The 20,124-nt window shown below is 34.1% G+C and overlaps 1 protein-coding gene across 7 annotated transcripts in view; it reads left to right on the top strand.

Annotated features, from left to right (window-relative positions):
• Window positions 1–20,124, top strand: part of LOC118262332 (GTPase-activating Rap/Ran-GAP domain-like protein 3) — a 228,910-nt gene that overhangs the window by 174,489 nt on the left and 34,297 nt on the right. For all 7 annotated transcript variants that reach the window (XM_050697224.1, XM_050697227.1, XM_050697228.1 and 4 more), the window contains one exon: window positions 13,055–13,124. In XM_050697224.1, coding sequence (XP_050553181.1) covers window positions 13,055–13,124 — 70 coding nt within the window. The remainder of the gene's footprint in view (window positions 1–13,054; window positions 13,125–20,124) is intronic.

Here is a 20,124-nt window from a genome sequence, read left to right as displayed (position 1 = left end):
GGTACCAAACCATTTGTTAGAGAAAGCCTCTCTGTATCTAAAAACTGGAAATCTTAATGATATTTTAGTCACCAGTAGTCAAAAACGTTTTATTTTCGAAATCTGCCGTTTTTTGTTTGAATAATTTTTAGTCGCAAATAATGTAATTTGGACCAATCAAATACCACAAATGTGTCAAGAATATGAGAGAATCTGCAAGAATGTATGTTCTGTAACAAGTTGGACTGCAAACATCTGTGTTAGCTCTAACAATTTGACAAAAGACAAAACTCTGAAATATTTCTCATTGAAATTCCTTGATCAAATGTTTAAATTTATATAGGGTTGAATTGTTTGTGACACTCACCTATTGATGTTAATATTGTAGTAAATATGTTATTATACATTCCAAGAATTTGAATCTCAAAAAATACCAAATAATAAAAAAAATACTAAATTATTTTTCGTTAAGTTTTCACATTTTTTTGGAAAGTCAAGTTCGCTGTTTTTCAGTAGTAGTGTCAATTTCATCAACACCTACGCAATAAACAGACATACGCAACACAAAATCTCATCAATCATAAGTAAAAAATATTTTTCATGAACTTTATTTTACTACAATAAGTCATTGCATGATCACGTCCACTGTGTGGTAGGTGACGTATAATTAAATAAGTATCAAGAATGCAGTAATGCACACACGAAGTACGGTGATCCATCATTCGGGGACCTTAATGACCGTAATATCGGTTTTTACATGAATAATGTATGGGGACCAACTGTAGGCCATTATTTCTCATTCGTTTATTTGTTGTTGTATTTTAACATGACTTAATATGCTTTAGTCAATTGGTATTTCATTGTTATGACGCCATCATGGTTGTTTTTCCGGTAAATTCTAGTTTATAGAGGTGATGATATTCTCTTAAGTAGAAGTCGAAATACTTTATTGAGTGGACTTATTCATAATCATCGAATCAAGCAAAATACCTGAGCTTGTTAGCTTTGAAAAGAAAAATGACCGATTTGGTTATTTTACTGTTCCAGTCATAATAAAATAAATATTCGTACTCAATACTCAAATCAGTATCGTCCTCTATAGTATAAAAATAAGTCGGGTTTTCCTTCCTGACGCTCGCTATAACTCCAGAACGCACGAACCGATTTCCACGGTTTTGCATTTGTAGGAAGAGGTCGAGCTCCGTGAGGTTTATAGCAAAAAAATCAAGAGAAAAGTAAGAAAACAGGGAAAATCATTGATGGCAAAACGGAGTCACCTATAAAAATAAATATTCCTATATTAATATCGTAAAGTATTTTGATTTAAATGCTGAACTGTAATAAAAATCCGTCAGACGGCTGTGTCGCGTATATCACTACAGACGGCAGACGTTACTTTGATACGGCGTATAAAATATTTATCGGAGTATGCAACGTATTATCGGATGCAACAATGAATTTTCATATTTATGTGAAATTGCTTTTTTGTCTATATATTTTATTGAGATTATTAAACTGGTTGGTTTGTGAACAATTGTAATTGAAGTTACGATTGATAAGACAACTATGTCATTACATATTTCGATAACAAAATTTAAAATATTGTGTCTTAAAGCCGAAAAAAAAAGACTCTTAAAGATAAGCCTCTACAGGCCCGCGTCGTACGCCACGGATTTTAGTTTGTTATAGAAACTCATGCAAGTGGGTCTAGGTACTGATCCGCATCGTACAGACGCAGTTAATCCGTTTGATGCGATTCATCCAATGCGTGCGATACGTACGATGCGGAGCTGTGACGCTTACTATTAGAATGTCTCTCTAAGTCAAACTTTTCTAAACATTCCTACAAGTTTAGTGTTAAACAGACAAAACCGACCATCGCACATATCAGTTAATCACAAATTAATTCAGTTCATTGATTCTCTGAACAAGTATGTGGGCACATTTGCAGCATATATTTTACCGCACTGTTTAACATTCATGAAACATGGTGGTCAAAATTTACATGTTGCATGCTTCAAGTGGGGCATCGGAGTAATAAATGTCAACCCGGGTAACCTGCTAACGAACGGGGTAAGAGTGACCGAATGGGGTCCCCAGATTTGGAATTGTAACAAAAAGTGTTAACTGTGTTAAGTGTACTTGTTGGTCTATTGTGTACGAAAATAGTGTTGTGTATTTTTGGTTGAGCTGGTCCAGTTAGTAACACGCAAAGCGATGATCGAAGCATTTCTTTTAGGGATTGTTATGTTAATTATTTGTCCAACTCAAATTAAAAACATTGACTGCCTTATAGTTTGAACGTGGAGTAAAATTTTTTTAAAGTATTTATTGGTTATTTACTTTTTATAGTTTATTTACTTCTGATACTACCGATTGGTAAGCATAATGTTGACTAAGCTTTCCTTAATTTCTTGTATCTAACCTACTTGTACATCTTCCTTCGAAGACTAAAATCCTTAATGATGTGTGGAATTAAATTCAGCCCTTCTTCCTTCGCTTTGAGCGTGAATAAAGAATCAGTTTAATCTCTAATAGCGTCGAGAACCCGGTATCGAAATCGCTTCATTACCCCGACGCCGTGACGCGCCCTCCTTAGATTAAACACTTCAATTCATTATCAAATCACGATCTGAATGAACGAACGTTGCGTTCAATAATGTTAGACCATTTTCTCCATGTAGTTCAATGCACTGGAATAATTGAAATTCCGTTTTGGGCTCTGTTCTGATTAGATTTTCTGCAGTTGAAATTTTGCCTAAATTTTGCTTCATTATTATAACTGGAGTCCTATGTTTTTTATTTGTAGTCAGAGCAGTAACTACGGGAAGAAAGAGAAAACATTCTTAATTTTTTTTATACGTTATGTGTCTGTCTCTTTCATTTTGAGTGTAGCCTCAGTAATATGTCATTTGTTTTATCTTTTTTTCATTTGTATGTTATAAGCAGTCTGCTGAAAGTCTATCGCCGTCGTAACGCGTCATACATAATGTGAAAATGTATAGAAAAATAATTTTCTTCGTGATTCCTTTTGTGTTGGCCAAATACCTGTAACAATCTTGTATCATCTGTTTTACTGTTTTTACAATCTTCTCTGAATTCCTACATTTTCACATTTATTCCAGTTGAAATAAACTTTTATCATTTGTAATCTTTCTAAAACAAATCGGACGTGGACAAGGAACAGCAATGAAGATGAAGATGTTATACTACATAACGAAGGGAGAATCCGTGATAAGCACCATTAAGTGAACTCACTGCAACCCGGTTTGACCCGGTACAAGTATTTTAGAAAAAAGGTCATTTGTTCGCAGGTGTCAGATATCCCAGCAATAAGACTTTGTCTTTAACGATATTTTTTCATACTTTAATGGGGAACAATTATGCTTACTTCGACAAATGGTCAAGTATTTTACAACAAATGTTGGTGATTTGTTGAATTGACTCGTTAGTCGACGATGAGGGCACGAGGAAATCCTCTTTTTTTTGTGTAGCAGTCTTTAGTAATTGTTTTTGGAGCAAAATTGTTAATAAGGAATAGTTTATGTAATCATTAAATGCCTCTGAGCACGGCGGTTAGATTAGGTACGTTGCCTCATCGGGTCTTATTTGAATTTTGATTCTCAACATTTTTAAGTAACAGCTGTGGATTAGTAACTAATGTTTGGTTAACACACAAACTAGGAAAGTAAACAAAACATTTCCTGAAATAACTAATCTAGCAGATAGAATCCGGTCTCCGCAAAATTTACCTTTAAATAAGTGAATTGGATGTAGGAAACCCAACGTTGGCATTTCCACGAGCTACACATACAACAATAACGTTTTCCTTTAGGCCAATTACATTACGTATACGAATCTAGGCTTGCTACCGGACTACGATGTGTTGAATTGAAAATACATTGAAGATGAATACAAATAGTTGTAGTTTACTGAATCTGTTTATTGGTTTTGTTTATCTGTTTATTGAGATATGAAGATTCTAGTACATACATATACTTACTGCACAGACTTACCCTTCTTTTTATGATATGAGTCGGTATACGCATGCGTTGTTTCACGTAGGTTTTCTGTGAAGCCGTGGTATCACTCCGGTTGAGCAGGGCCCATTCGTGTCGAAGCATGGCTCTCCCACACGTACGTGTGAGCCGAGCAACATTAATCGGTATACAGCCAACATAACTATAGCTATGCAATACCTTTACATGTGTGGGTAATTTTATAGTAATGTGCATAAAAACAAACTAATAGTCAAACGCCTATTACGCACACAGTTTCATCACGCATACACTTATACTAAATATCATTTTCGTGAGGGTATACGCATTAATTCAATAATGAAATATAAATAAAAACAAGGGTAAACATAAAAACAATACGTAACAAACATTGAATAAATCAAATAAGGAACGATCGAGTTACAAAAATTACACCCATATAAATATAATATCTTCTCATCGTTTTTTATGTTATTCAATGAGATACGATATTTGGATTGTCACTTTAATTGCACGTATGGCGCAATGGTTATCACTTGCGGATAAAGTGACGAGACGCCGGTTCGATCCCAGCATCGCGTTCTTTTTGTAACATTTTTTAAACATTATTGAATGCAAATTTTCTAATGTTTCAATATCTAAATAAAAATTTACAATGTTTGAGGCAACCACAGAACTCTCAGGTTATTTTATTTGGCCCGTTTATGAAGTAACTACCGACAATCCGCAATATTTTTCTCAAACACCCCACATTATAAAAAGTTTGTATTCTTAGTTGTCAGTCTACGAGTATTTATCCACAACTCATAGTCGTGTTTAATTTAATTTATATCTATCCATACAAAGTTAAAGTATAAACATATAAACATAACATAGTCGTTGTTTTGCGGAAGAAGAACACATAAATTATTTGATATTGTGAAGCGATTAAGAATATTGGTGAGTAACAGTTAGACATTATTTTGATATTCTTTACCTATACAAATTACTAGTTATTTCAATTTTATTCTTTGTTCTTCACTTTTTATGATTATATATTATTTGCCTTTTATGTTTATAAATAAATTAATTTAACTCAAGTTATTTATAAGTCTATATACCAACCTAAGTATCTAAATATATAAGGTTATTTTTATCATATAGACCAAATTATTATTATTATAATTGACTGTTTTATTTTGTATCCACAGAGGAAAAACAAGAAATGCAGTTATGGGTCGGCTGATATGGATATTCTGGAAACATGGGATATAGAATCACGCTAACGACGCGAAATAAGTAAATCCAGAGATGAATTCTTCGTTTAGCCACCACGGCATTGTGCCCGAACGCAAGGTTGATTCGGATTACTTCCAATGCTTTCTTCTCCACACGCGTAACAACGCGCGCCTATGCTGCAATCTGTGATATCACCTTCATTCTGCCGTTTTACGTTGCAGCAAGTCAGCGCTGAACACAACAATTACAAATCTATAATAATAGCTCATCGATAAAACAAAACCAATTACAATCTGCTAGGTTGATCTTAATTTTGAAAATAATGTTGTAATTTTACTAAATAAACATTTGATCATTTGGATAAAGGTGAAATATAATGGTGTAAAAATGTGTGCGGCCTAATAGGTGTGATTATAGTGAACGAATTACTTTAACTAGTGGAATCATAAGTGTATTGCAGTTGAATTTATTTTACTTAGTAATTGTAAACCTTATTTATACAGACATAACATTCATAATTGTTTAGCAATGTGAACAAAAACAAATTTTAATAATAACTGAATACACACGTTATCGCAATTTGATTTTTTGTCCATTACTAGGAATATCGAAAGTCTAAAGGAGACGGTGAAGTGATGTTATTGTTAAGATGTTGGAAATTGTCATAATTTCTTTCCATTTAACATGTTGATTCATTTCACCACTCGTATTAGCCTAATTAAATTTAAATAGCTATAGATTGTGAATGTTAAACGTGTCTGTATTAAATAATTGCACCACGATATTTTTTCATCCAATTTTTTCATGTTTTTTTACTTATTGGACATAATAACACATAAATAATAAATTATTTACAATAAAAAATAATGTTGTTTTATTCAGAATCTGTTTCATTAATACTTTGATTTTATTATACAGAAAACAAAAGCAAAGCATAACAAAACAAAGAAAAACAACATAGTAAATAAATAAAATAAAATCTTTTGGTTAGATTCGAACCCACATTGTCGTAAACGATGTTTGAAACCGGTTCATTAACCACTCGTCCACGAGCACTACGTCTATTCAATTGAAAATGTTGAATGATATCATTGATTGTAAATATTATTAACCTTACCCATATATTAAATTATAAAAATACGTATACCGACACAAAAATTATAGTATTTACCAATGTGTGCGTAATAGGCGTTTGGCTATTACGTTTGTTTTTATGCACATTACTATAAAATTACCCACACATGTAAAGGTATTGCATAGTTATAGTTATGTTGGGTGTATACTTATTACTGTGGCTTTGTGTACATGGGGCTCATAACATCATAACTGGTGAAAAGTGAGTATTACACTGTACATGTGCATCTCTGCCTACCTCAACAAGGATTAAAAGGTGTGGCGTTAAGTAAATGAGGTTAAATGTTTTAAGTCCAAACAAATCTCTTTATCGTTATACCTCATTCGTGGTAATATATTGTACCCACGCTCCAAGGCTTCGTGTTTTTGTTCGGTTACGTAAACATATACAAATGTTAGTCTTTCGGGCTCAGAGTTTATCAAAACGCTTCGTTTAGCTAATAACTAAACAGCTGTTTAGTCTCAGGGTAAGGGCTAATGTCGTGTTTACTTAATAAGTATATACTTCTTTGTTTTTCTAGTGCTCTGATGATGTTGTCTTTCATAATCTCAAGATTAGAGTGTGTTACATTACTGGTATTATGTCTTTAAGTTGGTCTAATTTTTGATAGTAAGTATTATACATAGTTCTACAACTCTTTGAGTTGCATTTTCTTTAATTGACTCGCTTATAAAGTGAATCCACTGACAAACAACCTTAACCCAAACAAATAAGGTCCTAAATACAGATTACATCATATTTTATGGGCAAAAAATCTGGTGGCAAACTAACTGTCTATACCAAGTCTGGAAAGTAGAATACTTTTCCTAGGAGAAAAACAAGGTGATAAAAATCCAACCATAGCAATAGAATAAATTCTTTCTTAGCCTTCTCTAGTAGAAATACAATTGTTTTGTACGATTGTACGTAAACAAGGTTCAAGGTACGTATAATTTGAAACGACGCCGATGGACCAAATGGACCGTTTCCATTCGAAACACCTTTTAATGGAATTAGGAGCTCTATCTTTTTCATTAGACAAATGGCTGAAGTAAAAAGGTACGTAGGAGGTGCTTTTAGAGTTCGAAAGGGTTTAATGGGGTTACACTTATATTTACTGGCTTCTACTAATTTGTACTTATGCACTTTTAATACTTTTTGTACATTTAAGAAATAGTTATAAAAAAACTTGCCACCTGGGCTTCTTCCAGTTTTGTCTTTTGTGCCTTTGGGCTGAAGTCATTCTGTCCCCTGCATTAAATTCACCGAGGCAAGTGGAAGCTATCGTTATTTTTCTTCTCCTCTAAATATATCTTCCGATTTATTTCGTTTTGGGTTGCAAGACGCTTTCTTTTTCCATGTCCTTGAGAAGAGTCAGTTTCCCAGTATTGTATGGTTGTATCTACTGTAGATCCTGACTTACAGGAGATTCGGTTTTGGGAGGTTATTGCGGGCTTGTTCCATCAAAAAAGACAAACAAACTTATTATCCGGGACACGTCAAATTGACAATCAAAATGAATACTGCATTTTACATTTTATAGATCACAATCCTACGTACCGCTTACCAGTATAAAATGTATGATACACTGTTTGAAACTACTTCTAAATTCTTAAAAGTTATCGACGTGTCACTAACGCTCTAACTAATGAATGCAGTTCTAAAAGTGCACTTGACATTTTACCCTTACCAACCTTTTAAGTCTTCCTTTGATGCATTCGCTTTTTAAGAATACTCCTAACAGTCTGCCCTTTGCAGACAAGTCGCGTTTACCTTAACATACTCAGCGAACTCCGTAAAAAGTTCATCCGTGGGATAAACTCCTTTATTTACCTTGAAACTTTGAACTAATATCTATTGCACCGAGTTATCCCGTCACCAAGCACCAAGTTGGCACCAGTTCTGTTAATACAGTTCAACTTATATGTTTCAACTTTGCTTTGCTGTCAACTATAAGTTGTGGGAAATGTTGACAGGTGTATTGGCAGGACCTGTCTGGCTAGCAGCAAGAGTGTTTGTTATTATTGAAACTAGTTTTAACTGGATTAAACGTGAATTTAAGTTTGTATTTTAAAGAAAAATGGGCATAAGTAAATGCATCTACCAGACTAGAAAAATAAATGTGTGTATTAGTGTTATATTCTGGTAATTAGGTACGTATTTATCTTTATCAGAAAATGTGAAAAAAGTCCCTCGCGTTAAAATAAATTTGTTAATTTTATTTCACAATTTTTACGCTACAAATCCATGAAGTTTCAAGTAGTGATATAGATAACAAGGAATCCCCTACCCACATACTTCATGGACGTGATACGACTTTCATATCACTCTGAATAAATAAACACAGATGTCCGTATATAAATCTGTACGATATTCACTTACGCAGATATTATCGTCATATTTATCCTCCATAGCTTTATGCAAATGTAGTCTTTATTTTTATAGCCAGTGATAAACTGTAATGTATTAGGTATTTGTATGAATTATCTGCTTTGTGTAGCTATTGGCCTTACAAAAAGTGCTTAGATAAATATAAAGGAAAAGACGGCATTTTTTTTCTCGACACACTACGTTGTACTCGTATTTTATTCATAAGTTATTATACATAGTCGCTTCACTTGTTTTCATAACAATATTTTGAACTAAATAAGTCTCAATTAAAACTTCACTATAGTTCATAGCAACAAGCCAAACGTGCGTCATTAGTCATTTTTATCAAATCTCTCGCTCACACTTATGCTAATTGTGCGGGATTATCACATTCCTTTGACATGACAGTTCGCACGTTTGTAATGGTCTAACTATAGCAATAAGCGATCGATTTGGACTACTATAATAGGGGCAGGAATTAAAAGAAAATCTGTCCAAAATGTCCATGAAAAAATTTAGTAAAACACCATTCAAAAATAAGTATCAAAAGCACTAAAACTGAAAGGCGCTCCATTTTAACATCAGATTCCCAGCTATTAAGCTATGCGTAAAAGAAGTGAGGGCTTTAGCTTTTATTGTCTCTACCGCCTTAGGAAAGCACTTAATCTCCTCGCTCGTTTATACTACCTACTTTAATATTGTACCATGATTTACTACTTTATTTTTACATTTTCTGGCCTTTTACTGCCTTTGTCATTTAGTATTTAGTGTATCTATTACCTCTCTTATTGAAGTTGGCAAATCATTCAATGTTTTCTCCCGCCTTCGGTGAAGCGATAGGGAACGTCAGACTCTTACTGACTAAAAACCATTCCGTTACTACTCCGGCTTTGAGCCAGAACCCCGGCAGTCCGTAGCAACGTATCTATTACGGTACCTAAATATTAATTCAATTCTAGAGTTAGACAATGTGCCTATAAAATGTTTTAGATTTTGAAATAAATACGCAAGTTTCGTTTACTTAGGCACTAATTACAATACCACGAGATTTAGATAATGTGGAATCGTATAAAGACATTTTCTCAAGCGAATATTAATTGGTCTCTTTATATCCTTAAATGCCAGGATCTGGAATTCATTAGCATTACTTATGTCTAAGATAGTCCGTCTTAAGGTCAATGAACCATTGATGATTGACTCTAGGGAGTTACTACAAACAAACTGCTTGAATCTCAATACAAATGGTACTATAGTATTTCAATGACTGGCGAAGGCTTTCTTTACATACATAACCTCACGCCAGTCTCCCATGGGGGTAGGCAGAGACAATGGAACGCCAATTGTCACGGTTCTTACACACTTCTTAAGCTTCATCAAGTTCTCGTCTTAAAATTTCTTTTTTCGTCGTCGTCTTAAAGTTCTTTCGAAGTTATTTTTAGAACATCACGTTGTTTATGGTAGGCGTTAAAGAATGTCATCTACGCAAAAATCTTACCGCTATTGTAATAAAATCCAAAACTCCTACGATAATAAAAATATTTCAAAAGTATGCAGACTGAATTTCAATGTTACATCACCCACTGCGCAACTTTAAAAGGTGAATGACTTTCAAATGCCCTAGACACATAATAATAGCTCGCCTAGCCAGTATAAATACTGAAACGGGGCACCAAGTATAACGGTGCTAAAGAATAACTTACTTTGACAGCTTCCAATATAGACAGTACCTATACAGTCAACCGAGTACATCCCTAACTGTCCTCAAACTACGAAAATCGATTTTAATGCTACGATATAAAGTCGTTTGTCAAATGATAGAGTTAAGTGGTCTTGACTTAGTGGTCTCGGTGAACAGAACTGGGGGTTGTAAAACTCAAAACTTAAGCCTTTTAGATAAAACTTGACATTATTATAAGTACAAGGCTTCACTTTTCGATTTGTTTATTTGTTGCACGTAGGTGTTATAAAACGCAAAACTTCCACCACATATCACAAATACTGGGCACATATCAAAGAATTTGTGATAAAACTCACAATTTGGTGGTAATTTGTCTTAATCGAATCACGAACCATTAATCAAAACCGTAGTAGAGTTATTACTAACAAATTCAACTGAACAATCTACAATTAATTCAATTAATCACAATCTACCACACGCTTTAATTCTAAAAGCTAATAATTCTACGAACTAAACTATTCGACTTTCGAAGGAAACATGTAACGGGTTTTCCACGAAAGAGGTTTCGTTTGTCAAGGTCCGTTTCGCTTGGCCTTTCGGCTGCTCTATGTCAGGTATGCGGAACGGTCCATCAATCAAATCAAATCAGAAGCACGCATCTCCAGGACACTCGACCTCCATTCCCTTGCATACACACACACACCCGCAAAATAAACGTCATAGGTCACGAAGTTCTAACTTCGGAAATAAATTAAATTGAATAAAGATCTGACCTTTTGCGATGCGTGTTAACTTGTCTGATGGATCTGGATTGCAATTATCTCGCAGGAAACTAGCTTTCGAAGTGTGTTCGAGTTAATTGGAGCTCTAAATCTGACTGATGGTATCTACTGGTGTCTGATAGTTCACTCTTCGTAAGGTTCGCCGCTTGAACTTTGTGATGTCGAACTATCAGACAACTCGGTCCGTGTGGAATGGATTAGAATAAATTACTCTTTGATGCTACTTGAGTGGGTAGTTCTCGATAGCATATTGTGTTTCTTTTTTCTGATAATGTGTTAGCTTTCGCCGCCACAATAAAACTGAAATAAATGACATCAAATTGTAATCAACATTGATGTGTAAGTAAAACTGTTATTAATACATCAAGACCAAGTGCCGTGTATCATCAGAAATACTAGATAGCATCATCCACTAGTCCACATAAGACTAAGCATTTCCAATTTTATTAAAAAATAGTTATAAAAAGTTAGACATTTCCACTACCGTTTCCAATTTACGAAATTTTCGCATTTAAAGAACGATATCTGGAATGGCGACGCGACGGTACAAAAATTTGCAAAGCTGTGGAAATTCGAAATGTCTGTAGCAGTGAAAAATTTGCACGGCATGCACTCTGCAGTCCCACGTTATCTAAACCGACGTTATTTGCAAAGTTAAAACGACGATTTTGGTAAAGTTTTAATGCAATTCCTTTGTACAAAACCTGGATTCAGATAAAGTAAGGTTGTACTTTGTAGTTAAGAATTAACGATTTAGTTTTATTTTGACGCTATTCTGTTTAAAAATGCTTACTTACGCTTTATTGTAATTAAGAGTGTATTTATTTGTCCTTTTGAAGTTACCGTAAAATTCTTGTGATTACCTATCACTTCAAAATTTTATTAAAGATCATTTTTTTATTGCCTTCTTGGTCGAGTGGTCGCAGTTGCGACTGCCGGGCAAGGGATATCCAGTTCGATTCCCGTGTCGGGCAAAGTGTTACTGGCATTTTTTTCAATTTTTCGAAAATATCAGGAGGAGGAGTCGGAGTCTGGAATTGTGCCCGGTATGTGGCAATAGGCTAACCCCCATTACACGGGACTTATAACACAAACGGTGAAAAGTCGATGTACATTGTACTGTGGCATTACGAGTCGTATAACGTTCACCTCTGCATACCACTTCCAGGATTAAATGCGACGCATTGCATATTTTTTTTGTTAAAGTCGTTATTTAAAGACACCTTACCTACTTACTTCCTACATGAGATTCTTTACTCCAATACCAACAACTAATCCAGTTAACCTTTCATGAAATAAACGTGTTGTAATTGATGTATTTTTAATGAATGTAACAACAATATCGTCTGGTTTGCGTCATTCATTTGTTTCCCTGTCTCCTGTCTCCAAACGATCCTGTCAATTTTGATGGATTGTTAATTAATATACGTAGGTACCACGTAGGTATACGTGTGTATTGGTGTGGTTTGAATACGTATCTTTGTGTTTCTTTTTATGTGGTATAAGCCGGTAAACGAGCATGCGGATCTCCTGATGGTAAGCAATCGCCGCCTCCCATGGACACCTGAAACACCAGAGACGTTACTAGTGCTTGTTGGGAATTTTTCTATATTAATAGATGTGAAACTCATCAGTGGTGGTCTCCAGATACGCTATACATAATCTTAAGGGTATTAGAAAAGCTTTTTTCTTTATTTATTACTTAGGTACCTAATTGATTTGAAAATTTTAAGTTTACTTCTTGGTACAGTAATTGATCTCGATTTATTTTAGTTGCAACCAGCCATTCAGGATGTCAACTGTTTATGTTTCGAGAAAAAAAATATATATATTTGCTAAGTTCCTCTAAAGGAAGCGACTTCAAAACATTATTGTACCTCACATGTTGCTAACCAATAATTTTGCTTGTCCACAGATCATCGGCTAGCGAGCTCATCTCACGACGGGGCGTATTTTCCAGGAGACAATATGGATCCGTTGAACAAGTAAGTTGTACTGTTAATTAAAAGAATATCTTTAATTAAAAACACGTGGTATTGCACTTGCAGACACCATCAAAAGGGTTTGTTTGCTACGTTCATGATCAAAAGGTTTAAATATTTCAATTGATGCTATTGTGTACTTCAGTATTCATTGCCCAGGAATAATACAAATATAATATAGCTATTAACATGTAGTTACCATCTACAAACTATATAAAACAATTGGTAAACCCTTTAAAATGTTTAATTGAATTATTATTCTTATATTTATCTCCGTTCTCTTCTCTTAGACAAGCACACTTTGATTTACTAATTAAAATAAATCTAGGCCATCTAACTGTCTAGACAATTTTAATATTATTAAGACTATCAAAGAATTTTAACATAAAACTTGAAATAAGTACTTAAAATACAAACTTTTTGTCTTGATGACTTTGTTTGTATTAATGCAAAGAAAGGCTCAAAAATATCCATCCATAGTAGATACATGTGTATAAATACAATGTAAACAGATGTTCGAACTTGTAAGAAGCCCAAGAAATAAGTAGATTCCGGTCTTAGCAGATGAGGCTCTGTAGTTTCTCTTTAGGCTCATGGGATAAAGCTGCTACTTTCTACCTACCCAAATTATACGCGTATAGTTTAAACATTTTTAGAACACTTTATAGTTTTATAGCTTTTATTTTCTGAAATCTAAAATGTATTAAATATACATACATAACCTCACGTTTGTCTCTCGTGCGAGCGACTGAGACAATGGAACGTCAATTGCTACGAATTTTACATACCTCTTTCGCTTCATCAACAGTCATTAGTCACTTTAAATTTGGCCCTTCTTTAATATATCGTCAATATATGGTCCCTGTAATCTAAAATATACTTTTCGCTTCTAACATCATAAGTCTTATGTAAGTAACAGTAGACGAACCTATTGCTCAAATTGAACCGATTTGGACCCTATATTCAGCACTAAATTTTATAATCATACATATGAACTGAATTACTGGCTTTTATGAATACATGAAATAAATGACTTTATTTGTGGTGTACATTATCGTCAGGATATCAATATGGATTTCAAAAATGGAATACGGGTAGTCACCTGGATACTCGAAGAACAGCACAAAGTGCAAAGCTGAGGCAACCGGCTAGATGTAAAATATAAACAGACTAGAACATTCTGCCGGTCAGTGGAGTATTTGAACTGGTTACCTCTGCCATGTGGTCCGTGCAATAAATGCAGCTAACATTTTTAACTTAGAAGCAACCGCTGTACAAATATATTGACTATAAACTCGGCAATGTGGTCAGTATCTCGCAGTTATTATTTTATTCTTCCAGATAATATATTTTAGAACTAGCCAGGTATAAAGCAGACTTTAATGTTCCGTCTTGTGGAACGTTTTTGAACAACATTAAAACTTTTATGGCTATTATCTGAATAAAAGTAGATTTTAGACGAAAGACCGCCGATCCCGGTCGTTTTTCGGCCAAAACTTAAAAACGTCTATTGTTCCCTAATGATACCGAGATTTAATTTAAAAGTTAGCTCTTATATAATTTACTTGTGTTTTAGTGTATACTAAGGGATGACTTTAATAATGAAGGATTTTTTATTTAGAAATCTAACATGTACCTGATTGATTGATTTGATTTCAACCATAATCGTCCCACTGTAGGTCAAAGGCCGTAGAAGCAGTAGAAGTAGGGTAGGGAACCCTACTTCTACTGCTTTCTGTTTAAAACTTTTTTCTGTATACGTACCTGGCCGGCATTAACCTGTACCTGGATATCATGAACTCAAGGAAGGAAGGAAGGTAGGTAGGTAGGTACACCTAGCATTAATCTACCTGACATTTTTATTTACTATCTTTCTCAATTGAGACCATATATACATCATACCTATTGCCGGTTATACCTAATACTAAAATAAAGGTGAGATTTGCCATAAAAGTTTAAACGCAAACATTTCAATGAACTAGAATAACGAGAATTTATTATACTAACACGGTTGGACGATACTGTGAAATACTAATTAGCGTTTCCCCGAACTATAGTTCAGGGTTTGAACAAAAAGTTATCAAATTAATTATTATAGCTTTCCTCGTTAATTGACTGAAATAACTAATTGAAACACGTGTTGGACTATCGATGTTTTAGTTTGTGAACTTAATATTAATGTCAATTTAGAGGTGCATAATGCCACATGGTTTTTGTTATTCCGCAATTATATACATATAGACAGATGTATAATATAACTGGAGGTTGACTATAGAAAAAAGCCAGGAAATAATACGATGTAGAGCTGCTTCCAAATTCTTAAAAAGTAATATTTGATTGTACTCGCAGTCCGACTGAACTGTCTTCGTGTTATAATTTGGTTTTAAGCAAAACTCTTCTGCCAAGCCAATTAAAGCCCTTTGGCACAGGTCATAGGACATCCAAAAAGAACTCGTAATTACAAGTATAGGTTATACCTATACTAGTATACCTATACTAGTATAGGTATAACATTGCAAGCTAGAACGTCCCTTTGTCATAGCAAACACTTTGACAGACACAAAGTCAAAGTAGCTCAAAGCCCGTAAAAAGACAAGGGATCTAGCCAAAACTGTCGTAGGTGTCAACTGAAATAAATGAAAGATGGAATTTCACGTGAAATAGTGAAATTAAGTTGAAAATAGTCTGAAATGGACATTAGGAGCTACATACAATATGAAAAGGGCAGGATATTTTCATTTTTCACGACTTATGTGATGATGTAACTTACTTCTGACAGCGTGTGTCGTTACAGTCTAGTGATCTCCAAAAGGTCACTTCTAGGTATAGAATTTTCATTACTAGAGGGAAAATTGACATTATTATTAGCAGGGATGTTAACTTTAAAATTCTCAGTAATTTCGTGGAATCTAGTATTACGCTCGTCTTTCATAACACTAGAACTTTTTACGCCATACCCTCTGTATGTAACCATGACGTGTCATTGGTTTGTACCGTTCTATTCAAATAAATAAATAAATGACTTGTTCAACAGAATTTAAACTGTATTCTATACAAATAAGAATTCAAAATTAAGTGCTCCACTCGATGCAAGTTATGTGACTTGATGAAAGCAAACCTGAGAAAGTTTAACAGCACCTAACTTGTATCTTTGCAAACTGAATACTTAGTTCACTTTGTAACAAACTGTGGTACCTTGACATATTTCGAAACTTGCTATCTTTAACATACTGCACTATTATGAACATGCTAGTTTAATATGTTAAGGAAAAACTAGCGTAATTAACTAGTATACGGGAACATGGACTTTTAGACATGACTCTTATATCCTGCCTTCTATAGAAAGTTGGAAGTCCCGTGAAACTTTCCCTTCTCAATAAATATCTCTTAGTTATTCTAAACGCCTTTTCGTATATTTTATTTCATAAAATTCCATTAAAAGTTTATAATAGTAATCTTAAAAATACTACTTAATACATACGTATCTGCTAGCAAATAACCCTGACAGGTAAATCCAAGGGACACAAATATATTGAAAAGTTTGTGCAGAAAAAGCCGAGGCCATACTGAACAAGGGTCCACTTGAGAACCACAGGAGAGGTTCTTTCCCGTTCTAGTTAGGCCTGAACTAATGAGGGGAGCTCTCCACTCTTATCTGGCTACTTCAAATGGCCGGCCATGTTAATTTGAAGTTCACAGTGTACACGTAGTAACACTGAACAAAGCAAAGATATATTGCATTGTAAATATTTGATTTAAAAACACACTTATTGTGAAATTTTATGGAACCATTTTATTATTAGGGACTAACTATGAGTGTTGATTTTGTCATGTTGGGTGTAATTGGGAAAATAGTGTATCTTTAACGCCCCAGCCCTACTTCCCTACCCCAGTTACACAAACAAATATGGGATATACAATGTGATAGGGGTGGGACTTCTAACCCGTTAAGGCTGAGTACTACATCTAATTTTATCGACAAAAAAAAATAATATGAGGGGTTGAACTCCTAATTGAAAATATTGAAAAATAGTGATTTTTTCGGTAAAAATAATTCACAAATGATTTTTTTTCTCACCAAAACATTATCAATCATATGAAAAAAGTAATGAATTAGTTAGCCAAGGTTATTAGCTACCGTTTGTCGTTTTTTTTTTTGTTTCTACGACGCAAACAACCTTTGATATCAAAAAAAGTAAAAAAAATATTAAAATAGCCATAATTTTTAGGGGGAGGGGGTTCGACCCCTTCGACCCCCGACTTTTGTCGATAGAATTAGATGTAGTACTCAGCCTTAACGGGTTAGAAGTCTCGCCCCTATCACATTGTATATGGAAAACGACGCTGCGACAACGCTGCGACGACACAACGCAGTGCAACGGACAAGTGGAGCCGAGCCTAAGACCGGTGAAAAGTAAATATATCATTTCACATATTGATCCTACTTATCCCTTTGAGGTTTAAAGTCTATTTAAGTTTTAATTTTCATATCAAAATTGCTGTCGCATAATAAATTATATCGACTATTATACTTTAATACATGTTTATTGTGTTTATTGGACAATTGTAAATGTCGATAGCATCCAGTTATTAATTTGCGGTTGAACTATTGTTCTGAAAACAATTATATGAATGACAATAATTTGATGAAAATAACTCCTACTATAAACATGTTTTCATTGAATTGCATTGAGAGTTTTACGAATTCATTATTTCTGACAGCAAATTGCGTTTAACCAGAATTATTACACAAATTGTGTGAATACTTTGAAATACGTATTTTATATTCGACCTACAGATGAAACTTTAATGAAATTCTTTTGGTTTTTACGATTTTCTATAAGTTTTAGCCACTTAAGTCTCATCACCTCGGCTTACGATCACTGTATATTCGATCCAAATATTCATCGAAACGTGATTGTACAATAAATATAGGTATACAACCGCAAACAACATCCAACCACAATATGGACTGTGGCAAAGCAAAAAATAGATGGTAAATAAAAAAGTAATAAATAAAATCTGACTCCCAGACGAATCCAATTTATACATGACTGGATATTTTCACAGAAATTGCGCATTCATCATTTTATTTTAACACGTATTCACGCACTAACTAATATTTTTAATGATCTCCAAAATGTATCAAACCTTAAATTATAAAACAAATGAAATGAATCTTTAAAGTTAGTGCATTAAAGTAATTTTTCAAAAGCACCAAAAATTCTGACAATGTGACAAAGCCTCTTTGTTCATCAGATATTTCAAAATTAAACTGCAAGCTTCGAAAAGCGGATTTCTCGCAAACAAAACAGCTTTTACAATTTCTGCTGACTTTGTAATGAATAAATGTGATACTGTTTCAAAGTAAGTGTAGTTTATATGGAAGCGTATAACTGCACGGCTCCCTGGCGTTCGTCCAATACAAGTCTTCATCGTGATAGATGCGTACACGTTGCGTTTATGTAACGTTTACTCTGCGTCTATAAATCGCATTTCTGGTTTTGTACGCAATTATTTCTAAGCAAGGATTATTTATCCTTTTAGTCTCCACATAAGAGAATACACTCAAATAACGTTACTTAAGTACAATTTAGTGTATCTCACAATGTAACACTTTACTCATCATACTTCTTGCTAATCCTACTAATGTTATGGCTCTGAAGATAGAGTCTATGCTATGTCTTGTCTCGGAATAAGGATCAGGGTTACTTTATTATTGTAAGTTTCGCTAACCCCTTCTAACTTATAGTCGTCATATAACCAACGAAGCATTATTAAATTCAATTAATTTATTTTCCATCGAAATTTATAATAGGTATTTCTCATCACATATTTTGTCTACTATCAATTATTGACCTTTTCTCAGTTGTCACTGACATAAGGACCGCCACGCCGTCTGAGACACGTATGTGTGTGCTACGTATAATTGTGCGCGCGATGATTCAGCTCAAAGGGCTGTATCAATTCTAAGCCATTGTTGTGTGATAACTGCGCACAATGGCGCATTGTTCATACTTGTCCCACGTTATTAGTGAATAGACACTTTTGCCTTTGTATTTAAGTTTTATTGCGATAATAAAGCCAATGTGTGTGACATTTGCGGTTGGGTCTTTAAGTAATTGCGCGTAGACCGTATTATTACAGACTTATAAACAATATTTTGAATTACAACGCTAATATACACACGTTTTCCAATTGATTGGAAAAATACACCATCAATCGTAAGGATCATACGAAAATGATCCTCGTAAATCGCTGAATATTCGATTTGCCGGTACAGCGAACATCGCCTCGACTATTAAGTGGAATTAATTAAACTGAGGTATTAACCGAATTAATAAACGAATTTAATTATTACATTTTTATTTCATTACGGTAAGCTAATATCATCGTAAACAAATAAGAGAAAGCAATTTCATTTGTTTGACTCAGCAAGATTACGAATAATGAATTCTTTTGAAAACATTTTTTTAGACAAGTCATCCCTTATTCTTGGTATCTCAATTTTTCCGAGATTAACGTGAAAGCCAGCAGTGTGCCTGAAGGGCCAGACAAACAAATAGCTATCATATATAAACAACTATTGAGTTTGAAATACGGTGACATAAAAGCCTGTCATCCTCTGTTTGTATTTGATGTTGGGAAATGAATATAACTCCCACTCATACAAAAGACTTGGTATTTGATTGGAATCTGTGCAATTTTGCTTTGTGAGGGAAACTAACGACATTGTTGTGTTGGTAATTAGAAGCACTGCCTCTTTGGTAATGTCTTATGGTTCAGGTCCTTCCTCATCAGACCACAGGCACACTCTCTTTTCCTTTTATATATTATTTGCTATACCACTGTAGAGGTAACAGGCCCCTTTGGTAGAGATCAGTCCCGTTGTTGTCAGCGAGTTATAAGTAGCTCATAACTGTCTCTTAACCATTTTAGCCAGTTTTTGAGAAACTCCAAACTACAGTCCTTGAATTCCACATAATAATATAGCTCTTCAATC

The sequence above is a fragment of the Spodoptera frugiperda genome, chromosome 12 (assembly GCF_023101765.2).
Source record: "Spodoptera frugiperda isolate SF20-4 chromosome 12, AGI-APGP_CSIRO_Sfru_2.0, whole genome shotgun sequence".
Taxonomy (NCBI): domain Eukaryota; kingdom Metazoa; phylum Arthropoda; class Insecta; order Lepidoptera; family Noctuidae; genus Spodoptera; species Spodoptera frugiperda.
This window is presented reverse-complemented; position numbering and strand designations above follow the sequence as displayed.